At 35.8% G+C, this 22523-nt stretch overlaps 1 protein-coding gene and 2 non-coding genes across 3 annotated transcripts; 2 read left to right on the top strand and 1 right to left on the bottom strand.

The window, feature by feature from the left end:
- Positions 1-1415: 1415 nt before the first annotated feature.
- On the bottom strand, positions 1416-1488 carry Trnak-cuu (transfer RNA lysine (anticodon CUU)). The gene has a single exon. It is a non-coding gene; the product is annotated as a tRNA-Lys (tRNA).
- A 3104-nt stretch (positions 1489-4592) lies between these two features.
- Positions 4593-18606, top strand: LOC106069707 (NADP-dependent malic enzyme-like). The gene is made up of 14 exons (XM_056032724.1): positions 4593-4798; positions 6233-6359; positions 6872-7057; positions 8009-8106; positions 8725-8800; positions 9093-9254; positions 9424-9527; positions 10440-10549; positions 11404-11501; positions 11598-11711; positions 12821-12932; positions 13110-13252; positions 14171-14341; positions 15967-18606. Exons 1-14 carry the CDS (start codon positions 4749-4751, stop codon positions 16204-16206), a joined length of 1791 nt encoding a protein of 596 aa, XP_055888699.1. The 5' UTR covers positions 4593-4748; the 3' UTR covers positions 16207-18606.
- A 2350-nt stretch (positions 18607-20956) lies between these two features.
- On the top strand, positions 20957-21029 carry Trnak-cuu (transfer RNA lysine (anticodon CUU)). The gene has a single exon. It is a non-coding gene; the product is annotated as a tRNA-Lys (tRNA).
- Positions 21030-22523: the final 1494 nt, after the last annotated feature.

Here is a 22523-nt window from a genome sequence, read left to right as displayed (position 1 = left end):
ACGGCCAGCCTTTACTTTTCCACAACGAATGTCAGGTACCCATTAGACTCGTAGATTCGAAATTAAAAATCCCAGTCTTCACCAGGATTCGAACCCCGGTCTCCGGTTCGGAAGTCAAGCGCTTTACCGTTCAGCCACCGCGCCCCAAGTCAATGTCAATGTCTCTAGAGTTTCTACAATTTTTGAAAATAAATCCATAACTATCTTAACGACTTCTCCTCTGGCGCTCCAGCGCGTTTAAACCAAGCGCTTAACTCTTTCTCTCCATAATTATTTTTCCACGTTTTGGAAGGAATTCATTTTGCTCATTACTATTTCACTACCCCTGTTATGATTAGGCTTCAATAGCTTTGTTGTTTGTTGTCAGAAAATGTTGTATTTGGTATAGAATTAAAGCGAAATGCATGCTCTTTTTATATAATTCAAAGACAAGTTTAAATCAAGTTTAAAAAAGTAAACATTAATTTAATTTAATGAGGTCAAAATCAACGATGGTATCGTCGATTAGGAGAGAAGAGTTAAGACTAGTTTCAGTTATTTTGTTGAGGACGTCCTAAAGATATTTGGCTCATTATCACCCAATATTACAATAGTTTCATTTTGTGCTTGTGGACACATGTGCGCGTTTTGTCTAGAACTAAGCTTAGTTCGAAGTAAATGTTCTCTCAGGAGTGGCTCGAACTTGAGTAATAATTTCACAAACCCCAAGAAATGACCTATATTTTGTCTTTTTTCTCCAACTTGTTCGCAATGCCCATTAAGTGCCAGATTCTGCTATTCTAGAGACCATTGCATTTATTTATAAGCTCTAGATCTAGATTAGATGAAACCAGCGTACTGAACAGTGGAGTGACAAAATGTGCGTGAGCGTGTACAAGGGCGTTGCCCTCAGAGATTTAAACAAATCTAGTAAACTTGTTTCAAGCTGGTTAATAGCTTACGCTTGATTTAAGAAAAAACATTAGAGATTAATTAATTAATTAAGTAACTGAATTTCTAGTAAATATTTCAAATTCAGTAGTTTTTGTTCATGTATGTACAATGCATTGATTTTATTGAGAAAATTTATCCTTAGTTTGATGCCCTTTCACCATTTGATGCCCGTGCGGCCCGCACCACTCGCACACGGCTAGCTACGCCTCTGAATATATTTTTATGTGGGTTCAGAACTCATATCAATTGATACTCTTATACTAAACATTTCTCCAACTGTCTCTTGTAGCTTGCATAATTTTCCACATCATTGCCTCGTTGTAGCTTGCATATTTTTCCACATCATTGCCTCGTTGTAGCTTGCATATTTTCCCACATCATTGCCTCGTTGTAGCGATTTAGTTTTGCATTTTATTTGGGCAAGACTCTTATTTTTTTGTTTTTTAAATGATATTTTAAAAATATTAATAAAAAAAGAATTGCGCCCAACGTGGGGCTCGAACCCACGACCCCGAGATTAAGAGTCTCGTGCTCTACCGACTGAGCTAGCCGGGCTGATAATACACTGATTATCGTAGCCAAAAAAGCAAAACAATTCATCTAAAGTACTGGTACTAAAATTTTCTTTTTCATAATTTAAATAAATCTATTTAGCCTAATGGACTAAACTATCTTATATAGCCTATATATGGTCCAATTACAGATATCACTTCTGTAAAAAAAAATGAAAAAAAAATAAAATGAAATAATTATGTCGTACGCATTTTATGTGTCAATCTAGCCATGCCTGTTGATGATAGTTGATGCAATGACTTAAACTTTAAACTCTGCCAAGTCGTTGGTTTTCCTGGCTGATTCAGGCAACCCATTCAATTCTCTAATGGCACTATAGATAAGAAGGGGCACTTGTACGAATTTGTTCTAGCGTGTGGAATAAGAAATGTATAGCGTCTTTGTATCTATCTCAGTATCTCATTAGGTTTTGTTTTTCTATTTGTAAGTTGTTGTTCGAAACAGTGTTTTTAATTTATGTATGCCCTACTATAACTTTATATGGTTCAGTGAGAACTTCAGTGTCTTATGTAGGTACTATTGCTACTTAACTTATATTTTATTCATCTGTCCTGGAGTGTCTCTAGAAATGGAATCTAGATTTAAATGAAAAATACATCTAATCTGTACAAAGTTACTACAAAGGCAGGTTTCAATATTTTCAGAAGGAATATCATAATGAAATTCTTTCAAAGGCAAATGACAAAGAAAAATGGAGAAAGAAAGTTGACAGATCTTATGTGGTGCCCCAACGGTCCAACAGACCAAAGGATAGGTGAAAGTGAAGGTGAAGTTAGATGTGAACATATTATGGCCTAACTGATTTCATGTATAATGATTATATCTAATTCAGGGGTGGGCAACCTTTTTCTATCGAGGGCCGCATTAAACAAATTTTGGGAATGTGGGGCCGCTGTGTACAATGTCTTTTAATTCACATGTATACTGTATTATATTTTTACACTCACAATTGAGGAAATACAAAGAAGAGTTAGCAATTTCCAAAACTAATGTTACGATTATTTTTTTAAATTTTGTCGTTTGTCTATAGGTGTCCATGGGCCGCATAAAACACTCCGGCGGGCTGCATGTGGCCCGCGGTCCGTAATTCGCCCACCCCTGATCTAATTGATCCAATTGTTTTGTAAAGGAAAAAAACAACATTTCGGATAATATGATGTCGGATTTTCAATATCTTTTCTAGTTTACGAAACCTAAAATCACTAAATTTAGAAAGCCTTCAGGAGAGAAGACTCAAAAGTAAAGTAGCAATTACAGTGGAACCTCGAGATACGAGCTGCTCTACACACGGGTAATTCGAGATGCGAGCAGCTTTGAGAGCGAAATTTCTGTTCGTTTTACGAGCGACAATTCGAGTTACGAGTCGAGCTTAAAAGCTAAAACCTATCGACGATGATCTTGCGAAATCGGATCTTTCCGTTCTCAATAGGAAGAGGAACCATAATTGCTAGGGCGGGAAAAAGGGGAGAAGTTGCCTCAGCCACTACTTGGACAAAAACAGCAGAGTGTGGGTACACCATGATCTCGACCAATCGCTCGTCTCAGTAGTGTGACTGTTGTAAGCTAGAGAGTTGAGTGATTTGAATCGGAGTTATTCTTGTGCATCATGGGTCCCAAGAAAATTAACGTCAGTGCAAAGTCAAATGATACGGAGAAGAGGATGATATCCATCGACACGAAGCAGTGGTGTTTTGTGTATGCTGTTAATCAAATGTTGTTTACGTAGCCTTAGTTCTGTGCTGTCAACTCGCCCTCCCTCCTCCTCCTCGCTTGCACTCAGTCGCAGTCGTCAGCCACTCAGGTAATATTCTGTACAGTTACCATTACTTTATATACATTTGATTGATATCTTTTCTGCACTTCTCATTTCCTTTTGTATTTTAGTGTTTATGTAGCCTATATGTGTTTCATGTACATTTATTAATTCATAACATGTCTTTTTCAGCATTTAGGTAACTTTATATCTAGGGTTAGAAACAATTAATTTGGGTTTTCTTTATTTTATATTGGGAAAATGCGTTTGAGATACGAGTAGATCGATTTACGAGCTCGGGTCTGGAACGAATTAAACTCGTATCTCGAGGTTCCACTGTATACATAAAACACTGAACCATAATCTTGAAATACAAAAACTAAATGTAATAAAATACTCAGAAAGACACAAAGATAAAGGCACATTCCTCGTTCCATGTGCTAGGACAAATTTTTACAAATGCTCCTTCCTCTCTAGTGCTATTAGAGCAAGGAATGGATTGATGAGCCAGCCAGGAAAACCAGTGACTTGGCAGAATTTAAATAATTGGTTAACATGCATGACTAAATGCATGACGCGTATGACGTAATCATCATCTTTTTTTTTTTAAATTGAAGTAACTTCTGTATTATATAAGATAAGAAGATAAACGGGACGGATGGACTGACGTACAGACAGACCACACAAAACTAATAGCGTCTATTCCGCTTTCGGGGGCCGCTATAAAGTTTTAATGATTATTTTTTGTCAGTTTTACTTACTGTACCAATTGGAATTTAGACTTAAATATTTATCAAGTACCAGGTACATTAATCTCTTGTCATGATGTCGAATGTCAAAATGCAGGGGCCCCGAAAAAGGTCAAGCCTCTACGGGCCCTCAAATCGCTAGGAACGCCACTGTTTAGTTTCGTAATCTGGTGGACAAGAGTCTAACTGAGTAGGCCTATATAGTCACCGTGTATAGCATACAAATATTTATATATAATAGACTGTTATAGACCTATTACTATACTTTTCGTAGGTTCAAAGCCTCAAAAACAAAGATGTAGGCCTACTGCTGGAGGGGTGAACGACTGTACAGAAAATACGATAACCATACATAGATCTATATATTTATATAGATCTATGTAACCCTGCCGGATCAAATAAAACAAAGGACGTTTGGGCCAAACCATATATCATAGATCTTTATTTATATCTAGATATAGATATATCTAAAGACAGTACAGAGTCATTAATACATCAAAGATTTCTAGTCAATCTAGAGTGCGCATCGAACGGTAAAAAACAACACTGACACACACACACAAAACGTCTAAGTTCAAGGTCGTTAGGTGAAGGTCTTTCCCAACAGGGAATCGTTGCCCTCTGTTTTTCTTGTGTATCTTCACACCTTGGCCTTGGAGTAATAAGTGACTGTGTTTATACCAAATATTTCCTTATACAGCCTAGAATCCCTCTTGATTCTAGAATAATACTCTACTGCCATGGCGTTAAACCTTGCATCAATTACTGCCAGAAGTTTCGGATCGAAACTGTAAGCATAATGATGATAATAATTTAAATTTTAATATTGAAATATCATAAAGAATCATAATATAAATATTTATATAATAATAATAATAATCATACTAACTATCAGTATCAGCTGATAGAATAGATAATTATAAGATAAGCCATTAACAAAGTAAATAAGTTAATAAGCTTATTTATAGATCAGTAAATTAAGTAAATCTTTAGTTGTAGTAGTACTACTAGTTAGTACTAGTAGTGTAGTAGATAGTAGATATAAATAGTAGATAGCAGATAAAATCTTGATCTAGACCTAGATCTAGACTATCACTATTTAAGTTATTAATCTTCTTACTCTTATTACTGTTAATTAAATTAGGCCAGGGAAAAAAACACAGATTTAAAAAAGCTAGATCTACAATTCCAATAAATAGTCCATAGATTCTAATCTAGATCTAGTCAATTCTAGTGATCATCTAGATCTATATTACCTATAATATATTTCACTAGTTGACCCACGGCGTAGCTTACAACACTATTTTGCAGGGCCGGCTTAAGACCACTGCAATCTATGCAACCGCTGTGGTGGATAAAATAAAATGGCATTGCGTAATACCAGTAATAGTGGAATCTAGTGAAAGAACAAGCTTCTCGCGCCTCAAACTAATAAAGAATTACTTAAGGTCAACAATTCTTGTAGATAGATTGAAACATTTGGTAATTCTTGCTATTGAGCGTGATCTATGTTGGAAATAGAATTATGATATACTGTATGACTTCGCTACACGCAAGGCTCGTAAAGTAATTCTGTATGTAGTAAAGAATGAATAAAATGCAAATAAGAATTTATTTTCTAATACAAACTCTTAATTTTCACTTATTATTTGTATCCCTACCCAAACTTAGCCCCGCGAAATCCATTTCACATAGGGACCCCACAATGGTTAAGTCCGGCCCTGCTAATTAGTGACTGGTGAATACAGAGTAGATTACTTGTTCCACCCCCCACCCCCGTGGGGTAACTCTAGTGCGACTTGCGGAAACAAAAGAGTGATCTTTCCATGATTTCTTGGTTACAATGGTTATGTCCAGTCTTGCTATTTAGTGACGGGTGAATACTACTTGTTTCCCCCCCCCCCTCTTTTTTTTTTTCGCCACTAAAGTGGGGTAACTCCAGTCCAACTTGCAGAAATAAAAGAGTGATCTTTCCTTTACTTCTTGGTGTCCAAACTGTTGAGTCATGAAGAGAATTATATATAGGCCTATAGATTATATATTTTAATATTTAAATTATACTTATGTCATAGTAGAGTCTAAAAATCTAATGACTAATCATATCATTATCACTTGATACATCCACAATTCCTCATTAGAAGATAAAAATGAATAATTTTTGGAGTAAAAGAAAAGTCTGTTTAAGTGTAAAAATATACATTCACATTGTTTCAATATTGTTAAGCCCTCAAGTTTCTTCAGTCTGTGTGAGATACAAGTCAGATAAAGAACAGCATGAACCTAAACATGATCTTATTAACCGTTCTCGTGTCAGAGGGATCGACATACTGCGCAACCCTAAATTGAACAAGGTAGAAATAGTTTAGATGCCAAAGGTTATTGACTCTTTCTCTCCGTAATTATTTTTCCACGTTTCGATGGAATTCTTCATTTTGCTCATTAGTATTTCACTCCCCTGTTATGATTAAGCTTCAATAACTCTTTCGTTTGTTATCAGAAAATGTTTGATTTGGTATAGAATTAAAGGAGGATGCATGCTCTTTTTATATAACACAAAGTCAAGTTTATAAAAATCAAACATTAATTTAATATAATGAGGTCAAATCAATGATGCTATCAACCAATAGTAGAGAAAGAGTTAATATCTGATTAATTCAGTAGTATTTAGAAAAGGTGAACTAAAACACTTTACTTTTATGTATGTTTGTCACTTAACAATAGTAAACTTTGAAATCTTCTAAAAAAAAGACTCCACCACTTGCCCCGGTATGTTATACATGAGCTTAAATTCTTTTTTTTTTACTTTGTTTTGTAAAGAAATAGAAGTTCCATGTTATTTAAATAAATTTGTTATTATTTGCAGGGTACTGCATACACTCTTAGAGAAAGGCAGTTGATGGGCATCCATGGTCTTGTGCCACCGTGTGTTCGAACAATGGAGGAGCAAAAAATTCGTGTGCTGACAAATTTTGCCAAGCGAAGCAGTGACCTCGACCGATTTATTTATCTAATGTCATTGCAGGATCGAAATGAGAAGTTGTTTTACAAAGCAAGTCATTTTTTTTTTTTTTTTTTTACATTGAGATCAATAGGAAGGCTAACACTCTCTTTCATTCATGATTGTCCGTCTTCTTAGTAAATATTTTCATTTATTATTATATCCATCATTCGTGTTTAATTTTAGGTAACATTTTTTTTGAATATCTGCATGGGACTTACAATAAATGGGATAAGTGTGGCAAAGTGGCTTTAACTGCTTGGCTACCTAACAAGGGGACTTTATTTTGAATCCAGACTTCAACTGAGTTGTGTGGGCTGGGTGCCGAAAGGGAGCTTGGAAACTTTCTCCCCTCTCTCATCAGGTCCACAACTGAGATCAATGAGAATGCTTTCCCTTGAAAGATGCGCTGATCAAAAAAATTAGGAACCATAAGTCTACATTTTCTATTTACAACTTTCCTCAAGTTTTTCAAACGAAGTTTTTTCCCTTTATTAGTATTTGAAAAAAAGTAAAAAAGTAAATTTCCTTTTCAGACCTTGCGATCTATAGGGCAGATGATATTAAGGTTATCCATTTCTTTGACCAACAGTTATACGAGCAGGGTGTTATCTGGCCAGCACTCGAAATGAAGTTTTTTTTCCCTTTTGTTTTTACCATTAGTATTAAAAAAAAGTAAAAAGGAGTAAATTTCCTTTTCATCTGGCCAGCACAACGACCAACAGCCTTTACTTTCCCCAACTAAAGTCAAGGTACCCATTAGAGATGGGTGAACTCAGGGAGGCCCTAAAAATGAAGAAAATTCAAAATCCCAGTCTTCACCAAGATTCTAGCCCAGAACCCCAGGTTTGGAAGTTGAGCGCTTAACCACTCAGCCACTGTGCCCCCTAGTATTGAAAAAGCCTCTGACAAATGTTAAGTCATAAAATACAATCTAAGGCACATCATTGAACATGATGCATGGTCTGATCAATACCATTTAAGTACATTTGTTTTCACCAGGTCCTGACCGAGAATGTAGAACAAATGATGCCCATTGTGTATACACCCACAGTTGGATTGGCCTGTCAGCAGTATGGTGTTGTGTTTCGTAGACCAAGGTATAACTTAGTTCCTTCTGGGATCGTAGAACACTAGAAATAATTTGACAGGTGTGGGCCGTTTGCGAGTCTACAATAGCTCTGGAAATGACGTTGAAAATATGTGCTCTGAGAGATGAAAATAAGACACGTTCTTCAGGGGCGGTTTTAGAAAGAGGGGTATATGCATCCCTTGAAGACTGCGTGTTGTCAACTTCACCAGGGCTCAGTCTGAGCTGGAAACCCATCAAACAGTTTATTCCTGATTTTACTTGAATTTTGCTGCCCCCCCCCCCCCCTCCCAACACTCCCATCCTTTTTTTTTAAAGTTGAGAATGACAAAAACAAAATTATTTGATCTGACATATAAAATTCATAGTTATATGGTATATGTATATATATTTATATATATGTGTGTGTGTGTATGTATATGTTATATTATTGTATATTTATATATATGTGTGTGTGTTATATTATGGTATATTTATATATATATATATTTTCAAACTGATTATGTTTTATCGTTGTCTAGAAATAGTTAGTTTTTAGAATGTTTTTTTTTCCTTATGTATTTTTACTAGCAATGTATGCATGTATTGAAAAATGAATAAATTTATGCATTGAATGTTTTGTTTCTAGAGGCTTATTCATCTCCATTAAAGACAAAGGTCACATCTATGATATTTTGTGCAACTGGCCAGAGAGAAATGTGAAGGTATTGCCCTCTCGTGGAATAATAAGTCTTAAAAATATTTTTGATAAGCTTGTTTCAAACATGATAATTTTGATAAGCTTTTTAAAACATGATACATTTGATAAGCTTGTTTCAAACATGATACAATTGATAAGCTTGTTTAAAACATACTTTTGATAAGCTTGTTTCAAACATGATACATTTGATAAGCTTGTTTAAAACATGATACATTTGATAAGCTTGCTTCAAACATGATACTTTTGATAAGCTTGCTTCAAACATGATACTCAGGGTGAGATGTTTTCTATTTCAGGCCATTGTCGTTACAGATGGAGAGAGAATCTTGGGACTCGGAGATTTGGGAGCTTACGGGATGGGAATCCCTGTTGGTAAGCTGTCCCTTTATACAGCTTTAGGAGGCATCAACCCGGCCAAGTGTCTCCCCATTCTCCTGGATGTAGGAACTAATAACAAGGTACATTTTTGGAATACTTTTTTCTAATACCTGCTCTTTATCTCAGAAATGATTAGCTAGTTTTGTGCCCGCATATAAATTGGTTCAGAAAATGTATCCTTACATTACATATAACCAAAGAAGTTAGATGTATTCAATACAATTTTTCCTTACTTTGACTCCCGTACAGAAACTTCATGACGATCCATTGTATATTGGTAGAAATCAGAAGAGAGTCACTGGGCAGGAGTATGATGATTTTATTGATGAATTCATGCAGGCTGTGGCCAGAAGGTAGACGATACAGTGTTACTTAGTGTGCATATAAATAAATGTAGAAACAAGTGTATATAAATATGTATAGCTTTAGGAAACTCAATTTCTGTTCAGCCTTACTTTCTAAACTGAAACCTCCAGGATTATTTTGAAGTGCTTTCTAACTCTGAGCAATGTTCCTGAAATTTGGCCACATGAACTAGTAAGTTCCCTTTTCAGACCTTGCGATCTGGTTCTGTTGCCCACGGTTAATGAGGGTGTCATGTGGCCAGCACAACGACCAGCCATCTTTACTTTTCCTCGACTAATGTCAGGTACCCATTAAGATCCTGAAAATAAAAATCCCAGTCTTCACCAGGATTCGAACCCAGGACCCCGAGTTCAGAAGCAAAGCGCTGTACCTCTCAGCCACAGTGCCTCCACATGAACTAATATGGAGGAATGAAATGATTTATAGAGATAATAGATAAAGATATAAAAGCATTTGTTGTTTTATAGATGCATTGAGAAGTTGTAAATTGTGTATGCCCTAATGAAAAGAGGTCAGACAGAAATATAAAAACATTAAAATTACTGTCCATCTGCTTGAAAAAGTAAAAACTTTCAAATATCTAGGAAGCACATTAAAATCTGAGACTCAATGACAGTGGGCTGAGCTGTAGCAACTTCAAAGAGAGTAGTCTTGACTAAATTGATATTGCAGCTATAAACTTATGTTTCATTCACTCGTGTTGTGTCTAAAGACCATCACTGTTATATTGTAGAACTTTGCCTAGGTGCACAAGGATTGCAGCTATTAGTGCATCTCTAAACTTGTTGAATAGGACTAAAATGTGCAAAGTACTTAACAATGAGATTAAAAAAACTTGCGTTAATTGATAGGAGGTCATGAACTATCTTATATTATACATGATTGATTTCACTTCTCAGGTATGGCTATGGCTGCCTGATACAGTTTGAAGACTTTGGCAACCAAAATGCTTTCCGCTTCTTGGAGAAGTACAGAAATAAATACTGTACATTCAATGATGACATCCAAGGTGAATGATTACATTACATTCTGTAATATATAAGATAAGATGTGGTTTGAACTTTTGAAAAACCCATTGAATATTTTGAATAGTATAACAATGGTTCTATTTCTGTGCTTCCCAGCACCCCCCAGTGATTGATTTCTATAAGCTTGGTCTATGTATTGCTTTGACTGAGTTTAACATCATTTCTGTTGAGATGCATTCTTTGAAAGAAAATTGATGAAGCAATGTAAACTAGTTGTAGTTTTAATAAAATCCAAAACAAAAAGGTGACTTGTATAAGACATTTAACAAAATTGACAAAAACCAGTTTTAATTTAATGTGAACTCCATCTCTTTGAGACTATTCTAATTTAAAAATTGCTGGAATTAAAATTATGCAGATGTCGAAGATACATATCCAAATACAGAATTAATCTTCTTGACTGAACTTTTGTTGACCAACTTTCAGCATTGTCTGCATTTCATAATTGTCTTTAGCTAATGTAGTTTAAAAGACATTTTTTAAAAACAATTGAGCTTCAGTGTTGCTTGTGTTTAGTAGAGCTTCCTTTAAAAAAATATGTGTGACTTATAACCAAGTGTACATTTTGCACTTAACCCTTAAAGTGCTGAACTGTTTTACAATGAGTGCATACCAAATGAAAATTACAATTCTGATGTGTAGAGGTTAATCTACCAAATACGTTTTAAGGGTTAAAAAAACATACACTAAACATAATATTGCTTTTTCTATTTCATTTTTTTTTTTTAACTTTGTTTCTCTAGACGTTAAATTGTATGTTGTCTTCTGCAATTTAAATTAAGCTTTCAAGGGGCAATGGAAACTATGTCTAAATATATTAATGTTGTGATTCCAGGTACGGCTTCTGTTGCTGCTGCTGGTGTCTTTGCTAGTTTGAGAATCACTGGTAAAAAACTGGAAGACAACAAATATTTGCTGCTGGGAGCTGGAGAAGTAAGTTGTTGCCCTTGAGACTTGTGTGTAGGGCAGCTAGCTATCTAATGTTTAGTGTGAAACTTTATCCAATGACCTTGTTATTTTACTGAACAGGCAAACATTGGCATTGCCCAGTTACTTGTGCTGGCTATGACTGAGTCTGGTATTCCAGTGCAAGAAGCCAGAAACAAGATTTGGCTCATTGACTCCAAGGGTCTGTTGGTCAAAGTGAGTATAATTTTTTTAAAACTTCTTTATATTTGATGCTTACTTTACGCTATATATTTAAGACCAACATTTGCTCTGGGAACAGTCCAATCAATAAAAATGGCATGAGTGCTGGAACAAATCCCAAAAAGTTCACAGTTCCCTAGTGCTATTAGAGCGTGGAATGAGTTGACTGAGTCGGCCAGGAAAACCAATGACTTGGCAGAGTTTTAAGTCATTGATTATCATGCATGATTAGATTGACCTAGGGTTGTAACATCTGTATTTTATAATATAAGCTTAGAAGATAAGACAAAGTCTGGGAGCACATGTTGTGCACTGTCTGTGCCCTCTTGTGGTAGAAGCTGCTCAGGCTGTTATAGCACAGTACAGGAGGGGGGTCACTGTCCTGTTGCCTCATATTTGACATGGTTCAGGCTATACTTGACTCAAGGTGCCCCCATTGCAGGGTAGGAATAGGAAACCGTGCCTCATATTTTGGATTGCATCAACATTGCTGATTTCAACCTTGACAGGTCTGGGAAATTCTTGACCTTTATGGCATTAGGCACAACAGCATGGAATGGGTTGCCTGAGCTAGCCAGGAAAACCAGTGACTTGGCTGAATTTAAGTCTTTGGTTAATATGCATGACGCGTAGGACGTAGCTTATTCTTTTTTGAAATAACGTCTGTATTATATAAGATAAGATAAGAACAGCAGGATTTAGGGCCCAGGGGTTTTACAAGAGAAGATTTGAGCTAGGCCCTCATTTAAATGGAGTTTGATGTAGTTGTATTGACTTAACACTTAGGAATATAGAAGTTTTAAGTACATGATGTGCTATTGTGACTAAAATTCTGTACAGAATTTGACATGTATGCATCAGTAGACTTAGTAATACTTAGATTAGATTCTCCGGTCTTCAGTTTCATCCTATCTGGTGTGCCTAGTTTCTAAATCTTCCATGAAGGTACAGCACCCTGTTCTACAGGTGTGGCCCTTGTAATGTTCTCTTGATGTAATTTATCAGTAGAAATAAATGTAAATCTTTTAGCCATCTCTGAGCAAACTAGGATATGGCTTCTAAGTATAATAGAGTCAATCGACCATTGCACTTTACATTTTCAGAATCGTCCTAATCACCCTGTAACAGGCCATAAAAAAGACTTTGCTAAAGATTTCAAACCCATGACCAACTTGGAAGAAATTGTGAACGAGCTGAAACCTACAGCATTAATTGGTAAAAGTATTTCTTTTAATAACTATCTTATTAGTAAATATGGAGTTTAATTGTATCAATAAAGCGATGTAATATTTATATAGCTCATAGTTAATTTTTTTTTACGACCATAATTATTTATGTATTCTACATCTTGGTATTATTAGTCACAAATTACTTTTGAATGTAATATTCTAGGGGCTTCTGCCCAACCTGGAGCCTTCAATGAAAATGTCATTCGTTCAATGGCCAAACACAACGCCCGGCCTGTTATCTTTGCTTTGAGTAATCCCACAAGCATGGCTGAGTGCACTGCTGAGCAGGCTTACTCTTTGACTGAAGTAAGTAAGAGCTATCAATAAGTGACTATGTCAACTTGCGCTTCAATGTCCAATGTTGAAAGACAAGTTGCTGTCATCCATATTTAAATTGTTTTTTAAAATTCTGTGATTTCTACGTTTGCTGAAGGTTTCATAATATTTTGAGTAAAATAGTTAAATTTATTTAAATTCATGGGCTGAATTGAAGACCAGTTTTTTATATTAGTTTTTTTTTTCTCTAACCTAGTTGTTTGTGCTGTGAACACTATCTGCTTTAAATCCCACCCCACATCCGCATAAAGGATTGTGCCAGATTCTAAACAATATCGTCAAAAACTGTCGCTGTGAACTCCTGGCACGGCACTGACATGGACACGTAAACATACGTCTTTCAACCATTCAAAATAAACCCCAGGGATTCATTAAGAAAAGAAATATAAATTTATTAAAAGCAATCAGAATAAACCGTAACTCTAAATAACGCCGTCAAATGTTGAACTGTTAAATATATGACAAACTATGAAAACTGCCGTTTTATGCAGTACTTCTACGGTTAGTCTCAAAACTCCAACCTCTGACAACAATAACAATCTCTCAAGGGCCGTAACTCTACTTTAACTATGAGAACAAGGAAACCAAAACAAATAAACTTAGAATTCCTCCTAACGTTAACCAAGATTCTACTAACAAACAATTAACAATACTATATACAAATACATCATCACAACTGTTATCATTAGTCTTTGATAGTAATTGGATTTTGATTAAATCTTTTTTTTTCATGCAGTCAGCATTGTTCAATCATCCCCCCCCCCCCCCCCCCTAATTTTTTTTTCTTCATGTCATTCAGTAAATATTTTTATTTTTTTTTTTGTTACAAAATATAATTGAATCTTATAATGTGAATGAATTTATGGATGACTTGTCATTGTTGTCTAGGGGCGTGCTGTCTTTGCCAGCGGAAGTCCTTTCCCTCAGTACAACCACAATGGACAGATTTTCCATCCAGGTCAAGGTAACAATGCTTACATTTTCCCTGGTGTCGCCCTCGGCATACTTACCTGTGGAATCAGACATGTGTCAGATCTAGTCTTCTTGAGAGCCGCTCAGGTCAGTAGTGCTAGTAAATACGTTGCATCATTGGACATGTTCATATTCTCAAATGAAAACATTTGTTCCCTTTTTAAAAAGCTTATATCCAACTCTTTCTGTCTGGTAAAAGTTTTTTTTTATTTTCCTATTTCCCATTCTTGGATCAAGTGGAAACTTTGCTCAATTAGTCATTGTACCTGACAAGACATGAGTCAATAAAAAAATTAACCAATTAGTTAATTAATAATTGCTGATTAATTTTTGTGTTTGGTATTGAAATAAGGGAAATAAATGCTCTTTAATGAGCAATGTGAATATATGTATGGATTAATCCCCTTATTACGTTTTGACACATTTTTTCTTTTGCTTGTACCCTACTTAAATCTATTGCTCACATTAAAACTAGGTTACTGGTAATTTTTACATTTAAAAAAAACATATTAAGCCATAAAATTTTTTTGTTATTGATGCTGAACGTATCCTCTAGTATCCTCGTGGTCCTTGACAGTGGTACTAGTTTTTTGTATGATTGATTCCCTAGAACTTAAAAGTGTAAAGAAATCTAATCACGTATTTTAATTTGAGACTTAAACTCATTGGTTATCCGGATTCAGGCAGCTCATTCCATGCTCTAATAGCACTATGGATGAAGAAGCACCTGTACAAATCTTCGCTGCCATATGGAATTAGAAATTTGCCTTTATCTTTGTGTACTTCTGAGCATTTTATTAGGTTGTAGTAATTTAAAGATCTTGTATATCATTAAATAGGCTTTACTTAATTGTTATAGAGGTGGGGTGGGGGGATAGATGGATGGCTGAAAAGTTGATGTTTCTAAGGTTTTTATCTTGCTTCTCATTTTTGTTTTTCTTAAATTCTTTATTATTATTACTTCTTCTTCATCGTTTTCATTGTTATGTTGGAGTGTTCATATGACTAGACCAATACATGAGATGAACTGCGCAGTGGTTTCCAAATCAGGGAGCTCTCCATATAGTTTTCTTTCTATTGGGGTGATTTGGGGCCAATGTCTTATACGGGCCTCTTGGTAGAGAGAGCAGCTTTGGAGGACGTGGTCGGCATTTTCTGGTGATACTCCACATGGGCAGATTTCACTGGTTCCAATTTTGAGCTTCCGGAACATGTGTTGTCGCATTCTGTTGTGTCCGGTCCTGAGTCGAAAGATTAGACGTTGGTCTTGTCGGGATAGCTTATAGTAAGCATCATCTTTCTTGTGATTTGGATGAGAGCTCGTCCATTTCTCATTTATTTTATCTACAATTAATTTCTTCATTTCTTCTGGATAGAGTGCAGAGTTTACTTGTGAGTTTGTTCTCCCACTCTTGGCGAGTGTGTCAGCCTTCTCATTTCCTGCTAGTTGTATGTGAGCTGGTATCCATTGAATAACAGTTTTTTTGCTGTTGTTGTTGAGCTTTGTAAGTGCTGTTCTCAGGTTTTTAATATAAGGGGAATCAGAGTTTTGCAAGCTTTGGAGGGTTGTTTTCCTGTCTGTTAGAAAGACAATCTGACTGTGAGGGGAACTTGGATGATTATTATTATTACTGATTTTCTTATTTTGTGAGTTTGGAAGATTAATCAAAAAGGCTGTTCATAATGGTATTCTTTTTATTTATTGCATTTAGAAACTAGCTACTCTGGTAACGGAGGATCACCTCAAAGAAGGCAGACTCTACCCGCCATTGAACACTGTCCAGGACGTCTCCTTAAAAATTGCTACTGACCTAGCCGAGTATGTGTACAAGAACAACATGGCCTCTGCCTACCCTGAGCCAGCTGACAAGGAGGCCTACATTCGTTCATTTATGTATGATCCTGAGTATGAAAGCTTCGAGCCTGAAACATGGGACTGGCCCGACAACTAGACATGAACCACAGCTGTAGTGCACTGTTCTATAACAACTGACATGTCATACTTTTATTAATACATGTAGAGTAATCCTATTCACTATAGATAAGTCTGTGGAGGTTATATTTCCAAATAGTTTGGAAAATGTTAAACTTCATTAGAATTAATATAATGCTCAATATATAAATGACAAATGTGTATACTACATGGCTTTACTGTATTTTTGTTTGTTTTGTATTGTGAGTATTTGGATTTGGTGATCATTTAGATTTGGTGATTTAACCAGTAACTCTAGTATCAGTCTAGCTTGGTTTACTAACACTGCCTGAAAGGGACTTTGGTCACTGTCTTTGGCTTGGTCTCCTCCACAGTTTGTTCAATGTTTCAGGGGCTAGAGAAGTTTTGTTTTAGCGTGCTTGATTTTGTGATATTATATTTCAATATGAGATTCTTTTTTTTTTTTCTTTTCAAAAACTCATTGTATTCAGTTTAATTAAAAAAAGACAAATCAATTATCTTTTGTTTTAATGCTTTTTGTTTTGTTTAAACTTTCCAAACAGGAATTGGTTCAAATTTTGCATTGACATTTTTCTCCTTGTTTTTTTTTTTGCTATGACATTTATTATACATACAAGTTTATTATAAGAACCACACTGATCACACAATGACAAGGTACTTAATGTGTTGTATATTTAAACTTCAAAGTTAGGCTAGTCTTTGAAATCTTGATACTGCCCTCCCAATACTAAGCCATACATGAATAGATATTTATAGTATTTTTTTTTCTCAATTTCTTGTTCATGCATAATTCAATAAGTTTTATATTTGACAACAAATTATGAAGATATTTGTTGCTTCAAAGCAAAATTTTGCAATAGATTTTGTTTTGTCATATGAATACTATTCTCATGTATGTATTAATTCTATAAATTAAAGATATATATATATAAACATGGTCTCAAAAAGACTTTTTATGACTTATGAATATTCTTTGCAAATGTCTACAAATTGTATATCCATAGTCGCTATATCACTTAAATTCTTTAGTAAATTTTTTGTGTATTCTTATGGAAACTTGTATCTGTGATAGACAGGAAAAAGGATAAATTGATTTTTAATTTATTTGTTTATTTTCATAATTTTTTTAAAAAATTTATTGCTTGTCTTTTTTTTTTTCTTTTATCATTATGGAATGAGGTACATATAAATCTAATTTTTACAAGGTATTAAAGAATTCCTGTCCAAAACAGTTTTCACACAAAGAACTGTGAAGCCTGGATAATAAGGAAACGCTCTTTGTGACCTGAGAATCTCATTATTGGCAATCCTTTATCAGTGTTTATGAATTTACTTAGTCATATTTTGTTTCGTTTATCTCATGTAGTGTTGTAGTTCTTTGTTTAGTTTAATCCTAAATTTTCATTGACAAGCGATGAACATTTATTTTGAAGGGCATTGTCTCAAAGGGTGATCAAGTTTTGATTTAGTGTTTTGAGCCAGCAAGTAATAAAACACAAAACATCTGCGTCCATTATCAAAAAGTAGAATTTTAAAAAAAAAAATTTTCCCTCCCTAAGTATTAAAACCTAATTCTAAGTTTTTGTTTTTGCATGAACATTCCAGAAAGAGGCCATGCTTGTACCTAGTCTAAATAAAGATGCTCAAATAGAAGGGATCATATTGAAGACCACTTCCATTAAGCAATGGGTACACTTGATCAAGTTTTATTTCAGTGGGGCATTTCTGCCCTGGTAGTTTTTAACACTTTTGGTTCATTAAAAAATTTTTTAAATTGAAAAAACAAAAGATGTCGCTACTCTTTTACATTCAGATTTAAAAAAAAAATCAGTATATTGATTTGTGGGTTGAAGTTATTAAATGGCAGTATGTGCTTGTATGTCTTGTCATTTGATATAGACAGGAAATAGTGTTAAGTTTTTTAAAGTTCTTTTTTTTTTTGCTTTTTTTCATGCTGTGCCATGCTCAGTGGGCTAGGGTTCAATCCCTTGTAGAAATGTTTAGGGTGGAGGAGGGAAGTAGCTGGGGAGAAGGTTTCCCTGCTGCCCTTTTGGCATCCAGCTGACACAACTCAGGTCAAACTGGGATTTGAACTCAAGATCTCTTGCTAGGTAGCCACAGTTTTTATACCACACAGTCAACCCCCACAGTTAATTATCTTCATTGCACACAAGTTTTGTATTTGTTTTAGAGTCGAGGTGATCCATCAATCATCAGTGTCAATGCTGTCTTTTTTTTTTGTCAAGACTATTATCATTGCTCCTGACCACTGCTGTATCTGTCCGATTCCATGTAATCATCCCTCACTCTGTTGTGACTGTGTTTGCATCCACCATCATCATTTGTCATGGTCTGAAGTTTGTAGACATTGAAAGTTGAATAAATTTTATCTTTATGATCTGTGGGTTTGTTAATCCTTAGTGTTACGTCTGTTACGCAGTACAAACAGCGACGTCCTTGTGAACCCCGGTATGGACAGTAGAGAGGGACTTCTTATGGTCCGACAGTTACGCAGTCTTTTTTTTTTTTTTGATGAGCTAAAAGATGGTCGACGTATCAGAGACGCCTCACGGAAACGCTTTAAAGACCAGCTTAGACATTAACTTGCCTTAGCTGACATAGAAGAGAGCACCTGGTTGCATGCTACCCCAGAATGAGACAGCTGAAGGTCACTCACAAAGGCCGCGGGATACATATTTGAGATAAAAAATCCGCTGCTGAGAACAGATGCAGGCGGCGAAAAGATAATCTTAATCGACCACTGGCGGAAAAAAGTTATGGTTACCCTGGATATGTAGGTCACTGCTGGGGCTGCGTATCTACGGGAAATACTGCATTCCTCATTAATCTTCGGACTTGAAGACAAGCCTTAAAATTATTTATTTCATTTTATGTCTGTTACGTAACTCTTAATCATACACTCAAACAGACACATCAATAGTAGTTTAAGAGAACTTTAATCTTGGCCCAACAAATCATAATATGTCAATAATCACCTCGTTTACATACATTCCTACATTTTAGATCTTTCTCTTTCAACGCATTCGCACCATTCCACATTCACACAATGCTGTGCACCGTGGATGCTGTGCACCGTGGTAACACTTGATTCACACATATGCTGCGCACGTAACACTCGGTGTTTGGTACTGAATGTAATAGTCTCTTCTGTTGAAGTGAAGTATGAAGCAGAAGCCGTAAAGAGACAACAATATATTAGATCGACAAAACCCGAAGTACAGTCCATCCAGTCATGGTCTGACGACTCTGTTTTACAGCTACAAAGTTGTCTGGAGCAAACAGATTGAGACATGTTTGTAAACAACTGCCCTGACAGACGAACTTACCACAACTGTTAGTTAATTCGTAGATCCAGTTATGTGAAAACATTAAAAATTAACATTCTGTCATCATCGAGAAGTACAGTCTATATTTATAAGCGCTGGTTATGAGTGTGTATGTGTTCTTTTCGTGTGTGAATGTTGTTCGTATGTGCATGTATATCGTGCATCTATGTTGTTATTGTACTGTAGTGACGCTGAATTTGTCAATTATAGTCAAACTGAATTTCCATTTGATTGGATCAATAAAGTTATCTTAATTTATCTATTCTATAAAAAAAAAATTCTATGTGACATGTCTGCGATGAAAGGGGCAAAATATGAATATCTATCTAGATCACAGGACTGCGTAACTAGCCTACGTGAAATAGGCCTACTGCATCCTCGAAGACGAGTCTTATTATGGATGGCTGCCTGGTCGTGCTGTTTGCGCGCTGGACTGTTGTTTAGATTTATCGATGGTCGAGGCTTCCACCCCCGTCGTCCTGCGGGAGGTTTGGACTAGGAATTAATTATCTTCAACTCTGAAGGAACATCCAAAACATGTAAAACATTTTACAAAACACTTATTATATACTTACTTTAGACTTAAATTAGATCCTCCCGCGCCGTTCGATGCATTGGGGGGCACGCTGTCTCCATAAAGATGCCATTGGCAATGTCTGAAGCCTCTTCCCACCTGGTGTCCACTGCTCTGAGGTCCTCCATGAAAGTGTGGCGCCAAGTTATAGGCCTACGTGGGCTTACTATATTTGCGTTTTCCTCCATGTCCATGTCATTGCAACATTGCAACGCTTGGTAAGCGTAATTCATTCTGTCGGAAGACGTGTTCCCCCCGCAAACCTCATGCGACGCTCCGGTGACTACTCCGTTCACAGTTCGGCAAAGGATTTCTTTGAGACCCGATTTCTCTTAAAATCCGTCTTAGCCATTATTTCATTGAACCACTTTTACTATAACTTTTAGTCTTTTTTTCTGTGTACCTATAGGCAAGGCTACATCTAAAATTCTAGAATATTTATAAACTTCAAGATTGACTATCGAACTCTATAGAATCTACATCTAGAATTTAGACCTTAGACATAGATGGCGTATTTATCATGGAAATCTAGAATCCATTCTAGATTTGTCCGTTAACAGATTTATTTAAATTATGATAAAGAACATTTTAGTACCGGCTGCCTGGTCGGGATGGCTGCCTGGTCGTGCGGTTTGTGCGCTGGACTGTCGTTCGGATTTATCGACGGTCGAGGGTTCAAACCCTGCCCGCTCCCATCCCCCGTCGTCCTGCGGGAGGTTTGGACTAGGAAGTAAACTATCTTCAACTCTGAAGGAACATCCTAAAAATGTAAAACAAACAAACCGGAACTTGGGATGATTTGTTTTGTCTCGACTAAATTCATGTGTGCCCGGCTAGCTCAGTCGGTAGAGCACGAGACTCTTAATCTCGGGGTCGTGGGTTCGAGCCCCACGTTGGGCGAATTTTTTTTTTCAATATTAATAATCATTTTTTTTTATTAAAAAAAATTGGTCATGAAACACAGGGCCTTGATGTCTGATGTAAACAAATTTAACGAAGTCTAGACTATCTTGAAGCGCAGACTTTGCATCCTCTCACCCCTCCCATTTTTTTTAGACGCGTCCAAAGACCTTGCAGCCTTGATCTAAAATTGACCTAGAAACTAATAACCATTTATTAATAGTTGTTAACATTAATACACGACACACTATCAATAGATAGAAATGCGTGAAAGAAACATCTATCATGTACAAGATAAGGAGATAGTTATATGAATAAGTTTTAAACTAAACTACTATGACCTATATAATAAAAAAATAATACAATTCCAATGGGCATTCCCATGATACATTGATTAATGTCAAGGACGCTAATTAATTTAAACTTCATGCTGCCAAAATAAATAAATAAAAGAGCAAATAACGAAGAGCTTTGAAAATTAACAATCCGCCCCCGAAATGTTCCACTCGGAACAGGCAGCTTTCGATATTTTCAGAAAGAATATCAGAAGATATGAGCTAAAACTATCAACAACCACAATCTTATCTCAGAAAATATTTGTATCGAACATTTTGCCGATATTATTTTATATACCACGAAAACACGAGCGTATATAAGTACGCAGCGTCAGCTGTGACCTAGATATTTTGCCACATCCAGGACTAGCATAATAATAATAATAATAATCTTTATTATCCGTAAGGAAATTTGTCTTACAATTTGTGCATTACACCAAACAAAAAAACATTATAACTATAAGAAACCAAAATGTACACTCACACCAAACTCACTCTTAATTTACATGTGACAAAGTTTATACCAGATTGTTCTTATTTAATTATTTGATTGCCTGGGGAACGAAAGAGTGTTTGTGTCTGTTTGTCTTTGCTATCGGTGTCTTGTATCTCTTTTGTGATGGTAAAATCACAAAATCCTGACACAAAGAGTGATTCTTTATTTCGAGGATCTTGTTAGCTTTTTTATAGATGTTTGTCTCAAACAACTGCCCAAATCTGGTTTGTTTTTTGCCAATGATTCTGCCAGCAGCATTTAGGATTCTATGAAGTTTATTTTTATTTTTAATGCTCAGATTGCCATACCAGGCAGTGATATTGAAACTTAAAATATTGCAGATGTGAGCGTGATAAAACATAGCCAAGGCCTTTTCGCTAACATTAAACCATTGTCCATCGGTGGTCGATTAAGATTTTCTTTTCGCCGTCCACGTCTGTCCTCGGCAGCGTATATAAAATAATCTTATACAGACGTTACTTCAAAAAATTAGATGATTACGTCCTACGGTACGCGTACGTGTTCCTAGGTCAATCTAGCCATGAATGTTAATCAATGATTTAAATTCCACCAAATCATTGGTTTTCCTTGCTGACCCAGGCAACCCATTCCATGCTCTAATATAGCACTAGGGAAGAAGGAGCATTTGTATACATTTGTCCT

The sequence above is a fragment of the Biomphalaria glabrata genome, chromosome 6, assembly GCF_947242115.1.
Source record: "Biomphalaria glabrata chromosome 6, xgBioGlab47.1, whole genome shotgun sequence".
Taxonomy (NCBI): Eukaryota; Metazoa; Mollusca; class Gastropoda; family Planorbidae; genus Biomphalaria; species Biomphalaria glabrata.
Note: the sequence above shows the minus strand (reverse complement) of the source record. Positions and strands in the feature narration are given on the sequence as shown.

Bases quoted from the DNA above. Each gene is read 5' to 3' on its own strand.
- LOC106069707 (XM_056032724.1), top strand. From the start codon at position 4,749: ATGGCGTTAAACCTTGCATCAATTACTGCCAGAAGTTTCGGATCGAAA. The intron at 6,360-6,871 runs GTAGAAATAGTT...TATTATTTGCAG, and splicing joins GCAACCCTAAATTGAACAAG to GGTACTGCATACACTCTTAG. The intron at 14,342-15,966 runs GTCAGTAGTGCT...TATTGCATTTAG, and splicing joins TCTTCTTGAGAGCCGCTCAG to AAACTAGCTACTCTGGTAAC.